The 8840-nt window shown below is 36.7% G+C and overlaps 1 protein-coding gene across 3 annotated transcripts in view; it reads left to right on the top strand.

The window, feature by feature from the left end:
- Nucleotides 1-8053, top strand: part of LOC113051488 (nuclear factor of activated T-cells, cytoplasmic 3-like) — a 70901-nt gene extending 62848 nt beyond the window's left edge. For all 3 annotated transcript variants that reach the window (XM_026215263.1, XM_026215264.1, XM_026215265.1), the window contains one exon: nucleotides 5558-8053. In XM_026215263.1, coding sequence (XP_026071048.1) covers nucleotides 5558-5637 — 80 coding nt within the window. In that variant the 3' untranslated portion in view covers nucleotides 5638-8053. The remainder of the gene's footprint in view (nucleotides 1-5557) is intronic.
- The last annotated feature ends 787 nt before the right edge of the window (nucleotides 8054-8840 follow it).

Below are 8840 nucleotides of genomic sequence, written 5' to 3' on the forward strand. Positions count from 1 at the left end.
GAGTGACAATCACATTTGTCAATAATGTGATAATTAGTCTGTTTTCTGTACTACTCTTTATAGCATATATCATCATTTAATGTTCTGCCTTCAACCGTCCGTTTCCCTGTTTCCGTTGTGGGTACGGAAACTTCCACCTGTAACATATTCCAGGTCTGTAGTCTTTAGCCAGTGGTAAATGACTGTGTCAAATTAATAACACAACTCCTCTGATCTCTGAGGGAAAAAGAGAGAGCGGAAGGGGAAAAAAAAACACAGATCTGGGCCCAAAGCTGCTGATAAAATACAATCCGAGAACACTTCTGAAACCAGTGGAAACCTGGTTTTGTGTCATCTTTCCGTACAATTACGCTGTTGGGAATATCATTTTGAGGTCCTGGTGCAGGCGGGCAGTGGCGTTGTGGTCCGTCCAGTTTGCGTTGCTGTGGTGTTTGGTGGCGGCGATGTGGTGCAAAGATCCTTGGGAATTAATGTGACAAGGGTACACTCTCTGACCAGGAAACTCCAGCTCAGACTTATTTGTTCTCTGGCATGGCTTTTTCACCTTTTTAAATGTATATTTTGGGGTGTGAAAAAAACCTTTCTCTCTCTTTATGTACTAACTCTTGTTACAGGGATAGTTTTTCCCCAAAACTATTAACTATTAAACTATTTTCCCCATGTTATTTGTTTTGTTACCAACATTCTTTAAAACATCTTCTTGCTCCACTGAAGAAAAAGAGGTGAAGACTGTAAATGTTGACAGGATTTTCATTTTGGGATGAAATATCCCTTTAAGATTAAGTTCAGTATTATTGTTTGCTCATTTTTGATCAATTGCTTGTGTTTTAATTTGTAAATTGATTTGTTCAAAAGTGTCTGTTAAAAGGTTAAATGTAATGCAGATGTCCTGGGTAATTCTATTTTGAATGGCTTAATTTGAATTTCGCATAATATTTGTTTTGTAGGGGAAATTTGATGTCGCTAAACTACTGATTCAGAGTTCCTTTTTGAATCTGGTTATAGAAGAAAAAGATTTGAGTGGAGGAGGGAGGCCAGAATGTGGCTGTGTACGCACTTCGTTGTTTGTCCTTTTTGTTGTAAAAATGTGCTACTCCTTAACTTTCGTTAGGAACATTTTATTTTATTCCCCTGGGTAATCTACTCTTTTCATTTTCAAATCACTTGAGCTCCTTCTACATAAAAGAAAATGTTTATTTTATTTTATTCTTTTATTTTTCTTCATGGGTTAGACACATTGAAACAGAACAGTCACGGCACATGTATTTGTGTTTTGCCACATGGCTACGCTGTACTGATTGTTAAAGCCAGTGTCTAAACATGTTTAAGAGGTCGCCGAGGCCTCTGGTCAGAGAAGATGGGGATGAATCACTGCCTGACTCTTGAGATGGGGAATCCACAATATGATTCACAGATCAAACTGACTGCTCCCCTGTGCTTTCTCAGTCACTTTTTGTCTCTTGTTCTTTTTTGCACGAGTTGTTTTAAAAAAGTGAGATTTGTGGTTTTGCAAGGTCATAAGGGGTTGAGGGGAACGTAAATGAAGTAAACAGAGAGAGCACCCTCTCATGCCCATGTTCTAAACATGCACTAGATTTCACATTTCACGCACAGATCAGTTCATTTAAACGTCAGACTTTTTTTTTCTCTCTCGCTCTCTCTTTTCTTTCCTAAATGGAAACGGGTGTTTGCTATCAGTTGCTCTGGCTGATGAGGTCAGTCTTACCTAGTATAATACTTTCCATCATAACACAACACATTCACTGCTTTTAAAATAGAAAAATGTAGCCTATATATAATCAGGATGCCACCTACAATGGAATCAGGTTTTATAGAAAATTGGCACTACAGAATTTTTACCTCCTGCAATTTTGTTAATTTCTAAATGCATATATATGTATTTATGTTATTTTCTATCTATCTATCTATATATATATATATATATCTATATCTATATATATATATAGATATATATATATATATATATATATATATATATATATATATATATATATAGATATATATATATATATATATATATATATATATATATATCTATATATATATATATATATATATATATATATATATATATAGCAATACATTTGAAATGGACATCTAAGTTGAATATACAACATAAAAATATCCCAAAAAAGGTTTGCAAATTTAGCTTAAATTCATTTGTCACTTAGAAAGGCTGGTTCATGTGGAACCAAATGTTGTTATAAATGTCTAAACATATTGCCTGTAAGTTAAAAGAAAATCAAATATTTGACCCAGTGAGTGGTTTTGACGTCCCATCTCAACTGATGCGTCTGTTAACGGTCCGCCTGTGATCGAGTCATTTACCCCAGCTCAGAGTCTTGCTGTCTGTCTGTCTGTCAGGCTCAGACCCTGTGCAGTACAGTGTATGTTAATGAGGGATGGTCCCTTCCACTCATCCTAAGAGGATCCCCTGTTTAGAGACTCTAGCGTTATGCGAAAGAGATCAAGATGAATCATGCTTTGTTACATGTGGGGAAAGACAATGTTGAAACCTCTCAGGTCAGTTGCTGCTATATTGCGATATATTGCACAGTAACTTCCTGTATTTAACGGAGACGGATCCATCACTAATATCTACAGAGCTCACGTTTAGACACCCACTCACTTAATATATGGTTGAGATTGGTACTTTGTTCTTTTTTTACAGTTAGCGACTGTAATATGAATAGATTGACTTGTGAGTTTTCTACACTCTGAGGTCGTGAGGTGACTCCAAACACACTGAAACTGCAGCATGGATTTGTGTGTTTGAAGGATACATGAATGCTACAGTGGGCTTTTGTGTCACACTTCAGAGTAGTGTTAATACTGTGGCAGACGACATATTAGTCTTTTCAAAAAGTTCGGCACCCTTAAAAATCTGCCAGTACTACAGACACACCTCAGACGTCTGTGTTTATTGACCGACTGTGCTGTGCTAAAAATACTGGCATACGTTTGATTTCTTCATTTGCTGTTTGCATGTTTTTCTATTTATTAGATGATAAAGTCTGCATTTTTAATCCGCCATGCCAGTAGCTGAATCAAACCATTTTTGCTTGTAGCCTTTTTTTTTATGATTCATTTTTTTTCTAAATATATTCATTTTTAATTTGTTTATTATTTCACATTTCTGCAGAAGTCTGGTATTTTAACTAACTTATTTATTTATTTTTACATTTGTTTACTGGCATTTTAAATGGTGTACTTCAAAACAAAGTATTACACACACACACACATATAAGTTTTAATTAAATTTTTTTTTTTTCAAATATCAAATAAAGTTCATCCAATCTTGAACACCTTCGAGAGTTGCAAATTGTCATATAATGTGTGCAGGAGGTGCTGCTATTTACATTTACTCAATGTTTTGTAAGTTGTATTATTGTTCTACAATGTCTGTGAGGTTGTGCAGAGACTGTGTGTGTGTGTGTGTGTGTGTGTGTGTGTGTGTGCGGCGTGAGAGGCAGACAGCGCACTGAGTGGGTTTTAAAGCAGAACTCACAATCAGCCCAGAGCAGGTCTGCATGTGTGAAGTGTGTTCATGCAAGAGGAAGAGCCGCCTACGCCAACAGGATGATCTGTGACAGCGGCTGGGCATTTGAAAAACACACACACACACACACACACACATGCTACTTTTGCACACAAAACCATCAGAAATAACATTAACCACATAAGAAATGTACCAAAACAACTCTAAACTTCAAACTAACAAAAGAACAATCAACACACTGAGGCAAAAAAAATGTACACAAATCAAGAAAAAACATAAACCTAATAAACATCAATAATAGAAAAAACATAGAAACTGCACACAAAGAATCAAATGATATAATACACAAAAATTAACTTATGAAAATACAGTATGACACATTTAACCTGAATGATTATAATACAGCGGTGCTATAGTTAGTTCTGGTGACATTTCAATTCTTCTAAACACCAAAGAGCCGTGTATAATCATCACAAACAGACTCGAGCACTCCACAGCTGCTTTAAATATTCATCCTGCTGAGTGAATATAATAAGAGATGCTCATTCATTAGATTTAGAGCAGATCGGCACAGTCCTTTATATGGTGTTCTGACACTTTTTGGTAACACTCTGCCATGTTTCTCATTTAAACACGTATTCTTTTATTTACCTTTAATGCTTTTTTTTAGCACTAAGTCCAGTTCTCTGGCTTTTGATGTCTTATTAACAAATGACTGTATATGACATCATATGCGTCTACTGATGCTGTTTAAAAAAAAACTAAAGCTTAGCTTTAATCCTGTGTAGAGAATAGAGCGACACATTGGTTCAGCTTGACTAAACTCACTTTTTTTTTTTGTTCTGTTGGAAAATGTAGTCCATCCCAGTCAGTGGTGTGTTGACTGGATGAGGAATGCAGGGATTATTAACTCGCTTGCAGCAGCAGGTACCTGTCTGAAAAATACCTCGGGCCCCCTTCAACCCCCTTCATCTGCTTCTCAGCTTTTCCCTCTGATTTGTCATCACCTTTTATAGATCTGCTTTCTTACTCTGATGACAAGCTTGGAAATCTGGTGTTTGAATGTGATGGTGAGTGTGTGTCAAAACCCCCCATCTCTCCTATGGAACAATCTTTTTTTCCACAAAAAGCGGAGCCGTCTTTGCCCTAGTTCTCGCTCTGTTGCTTTTTTTTATAGGATGAACTTTTGTATCATGGTTGCTGTTGACTGGTTTTGTATATGCTATATTGCTGTGAACATCCACTGTCCGTTTGAGCCTGTGGAGAAACAGTCATATTTTCACAGCATTAATCAGAACCCTGCTGGGACGACCTGTTAAAAACTGATTCAGATTCCCGGCCTGCAAAGTAATTACCACACTTGCACTGTTGCCTTCTGGGATATAGAACATGTGTTTTAACAAAGGATCAATTTTATGCAGACCTTCCATAGTGCTTTAAAAGCCCAAGCCAACAGGCTAAAGGAGATGTAGTCAGAGGCCATTAAACTCATAATGAACTGATGCAACTGCAGAGGATGCTTTTATAGCCTGTGTGTTACTTGTGCTCTTAAGAAGACTGCTGCTGTCAGAATGGTCAGACGCACAATTGCACACTTTTTCCCCCTAAGTGATCACATACCAAAGTTTATTTTATTTTATCCCCTCTTCTATCTGTCTTCCATCAGCCCTCTAGGATGAGTCTGTAGCTCAACACTGCCCTTCAGTGGTTATATACAGGAACTCATTTTTAAAAACGCTCAACATGAAAGTTCACACTAAAGTTTGGCGACAGCAATTTCACATTAATACTGTATTCATCTTTGCCATCACAGGAATAAATTCCAATATAAAAGAAAATAAATGTACAAAATGGTTATTTTACATTGTTTTAATATTTTACTAAATGACTGATTTTGTGGTATTTTTGGTCAAATAAATGCAGCCATAGTGGGCAGGAGAGACTTCTTTCAAAACCTTCTGTACAGTATACCAGTCCTTGAAATAATATCTCCTCCTCCTAAATAATCGAACTAATGTGTCTTTTTGTGTGTTTCAGTGAATGAGATCATAGGCAGGGACATGTCCCAGGCCCCAGAGGCTCATGGGGGCTCGCCAGCTGCACACAGTCAATCCTAGCCCACAACACACCCTTCAGTCTCTCAGACCGTCTTCCCAGGACTCCAGAGCCAGTGTCAAACAACCCTTCGTAGCGTGGATCCAGAAGCACTTTGAGCGACAATCATTGCTTCCACACACAAACAGCCGGGAGAGCTGGGGTTATAGATTGTACGCATACACACAAAATCAGGTGTACTGTACACATACACACACACAAGCGTGCTTGAGTGGGAGTAAACTAGGATTGGTGGTGTTCTCCTGGAAATAAAACCAATAATGCAGGGCTCTCTGGCAGCATGATGTATTATTATTTGTAGCTGGCAGATTCACCATGCAGTGGAGCACCTCATCCCTGACCGGGATATACAGAACACTGCATACACAGTTGAGGGGTGCTCGAAGCGTGATAGATGCCCACGTCACACATTCTTACCAGCGAAAACTCTGCCTTTTTTCTGTAAGTTCTCCCAGTGCTGCCCTGTAGTGGACGGGCTCTTCTAGTGAAGATATGCAACATTCCACGTCTAGTAACCTTTCTGAGCTGTAGATAATGTGTTTAATGATCGGCCCATTTCCACTTCAGGTTGAACAAATGCCTTAAGTAGTAGCTGTGATTTTGAACAGGCTTTGTGCAAACAATATATATATTAGTTTTTTTTTTTTTTTTTTTTGAGGACGACGATGACACGGTTGAATCCAGTGGTTGGTATTTTATACCAACTAAAGGAGCTTCATCTTTTGTTCTGGAGTGCTGTGGATCGTGTTGAATCTTATTATAACTTTTATTTGCTTTAAAAGTCAAAAGAATTGTTCTCAGACTCTAAAGATAACATACATGTTTTGTATAGTTGCATGGGAAGATAAACTCATGACCTTAGACTAAAAAGCTCATGTGTGTGTGTGTGTGTGTGTATATATACACTCACACACTGTATGTGGGCTTCATGTGCATTGAACTCAAACACAGTAATACGCTGACTATGCTGAGACTCGCTTTGTGCCTTTGATTAGATAAACAGATATGCATAAACAACTGCATTGGACAATTCAAACAAAACTCATTGCAGGTTTGATGTCAGGGAAATAACTATATTTAAAAGATTGAATTATTATTTGTATTTTTTTTAAAAGGTTGCATCCTGACAATCAATCAATGTCTTACTATAGAATGTACCATAGGATCCCAAACCCCTCACTCGGCCCATCTTAGACCATGCTGCTGCTCATTTTCACTCACGATTGGCTCTCTGTGTGGAGTGAGCAGGTTTCTTCTGTACTTCACTCACTGGGACGGACACTGCCAGAGAAAACAAATCGGAGTTTCTTTTGGCTCCATGCCTTAAATTTTGCCTTTCGATTTTCTTAGGAAAACTGGCACAAATCAATTAAGACATTGTTTTTTTTTTCCCCTGTTATTTTTCATTCTTTGAGATGTATAGCTGTAACCATGACTGTTAATTATGTTTTGAAAAAAGAATTTTTTTTGCTATGCACTATAAACTTGCCTTCAGCCTTTAAGATAAAAAAAAAAAGAAAAGAAAAAGAAAACCTTGTTGCCTCTAGACTAGTTTAACTGTAAAGACGCTTCTTCGTAGAGTAGTACGCCAGACAGGAGTTCTGTGTGTCAAGATGTGTCTGTTCATGCTCAAAGCAAGCGTCTTAAAGGTTTTGTGCATATGCGCTTATGTCAGTTTGTGTCCAGAGAATTGTAGAGATTTGTTTTGTATCTTAAAAAACCTTTTTGAATTTAAATGGTGTAAAAGCACATTGATACATTAGGCTATGCAAGGACAGATGATAGGATGGTGTGATATTTTCAAACATACAAATAGCAGGTTTGTTTGTTAGTCTTGCATCTATACAGTAAGTATATGTAAATCCTTACATATGGTGACAGGTGTTTTCAATGCCACTTTGACTATTTAATTGAAACTATCAAATATACAGTAGGAAACCCTTAACTTGTGTTCAAATGCAACGTTAGAGAATGTGTCATAAGGTTTAGGTTTGATTTCGGTTTAGTGTTTTTTGAGAATCAAGACAAATACAAAAAAAAAAAAAACACATGGATGGAAGGGGAGTTCTGGGATGAAGCAGGTTCCCTAGATAAGCACCTATTCTCATTCTCTAGAAACCAAAGATCGAACAATGTGTTCCCATTTTACCTACAGATGACGATGCAAACACCAGAACTCTATTTTTGATACTCTGAAATGGATGTCATTCCTAAAGTTTGGGTAGCTTGAATGGTTTGTAAAATAAAAAGTACAGGTTCAGTTGATGTTTACGGAGCCTTGTATTGTCATGTCATGTACATTTTGTATTTAACATTTTGTAATTTCTAAGACTGCAGTGCTTTTTGAAATTATTCAAAGGGAACACCGTGCGGCATAGGCTCTTTTGAGGTAGTGTATCAATAAAAAGAATAAATGCAGAAATGTCTTGTGTTCTCTTTGTCATCGTGTTCTGGATTGTGACATGCATCAAGAACTACATATTTAATCTGAATGAGCCGCCCCCAGGATAACGTCATATACACACTCAATATATGAACAGAAGATGCAAAGCTGTCAGTGGGGGGTGAAACCCTCAGGAACAAAAGCTAAAATATACATCTTGTCCCTAAACAGCTTATATCATTACCTACCTTAAGTTTATATTAATATGTTTTGAAAGGGGACTGTCCCAGTGACAGATTTGTACCTATTATTTATTTTTTTAAATCAGATCATGCTGCTGATCAACCTTGTTTTTTTGACGGAGTAATAATTTCAGGGATGCTTCAATTATAAACTATTGATTTAATTCAGGAGCAGTTCTATTTCAGTGGTCATTATACAACATTGGGCAAGTCCTTCTGAATAAAAATGACTACTTTGTAGAATAACATTGATTATGATTCTATGGTTCTCAGTCACGGCTATAATGGGGGCCTCTAGCTGAATATTTAAAACTAATAACTACAGTTCTAATTTTCTATGTATTATTTATATTTATTTTATGTTTTTTTATATATATATATAAAATATTCAAAATAACCTAAAACTACTCCCCCAATCCCACACATCTTGAACAACCTGGATACATGTAGTTGTCTTATTTTAAAAGTGTGATTTGTAAACCTGTTAAATCTGCAATTTAAACTCCAAGGGCATTTTTAATTAACTTTGTATGTCAAGATATAAAAATATTTGTATTAGTGTATAAAGTGTATTGCATAC

Source organism: Carassius auratus, chromosome 32 (genome assembly GCF_003368295.1).
Source record: "Carassius auratus strain Wakin chromosome 32, ASM336829v1, whole genome shotgun sequence".
Classification (NCBI taxonomy): domain Eukaryota; kingdom Metazoa; phylum Chordata; class Actinopteri; order Cypriniformes; family Cyprinidae; genus Carassius; species Carassius auratus.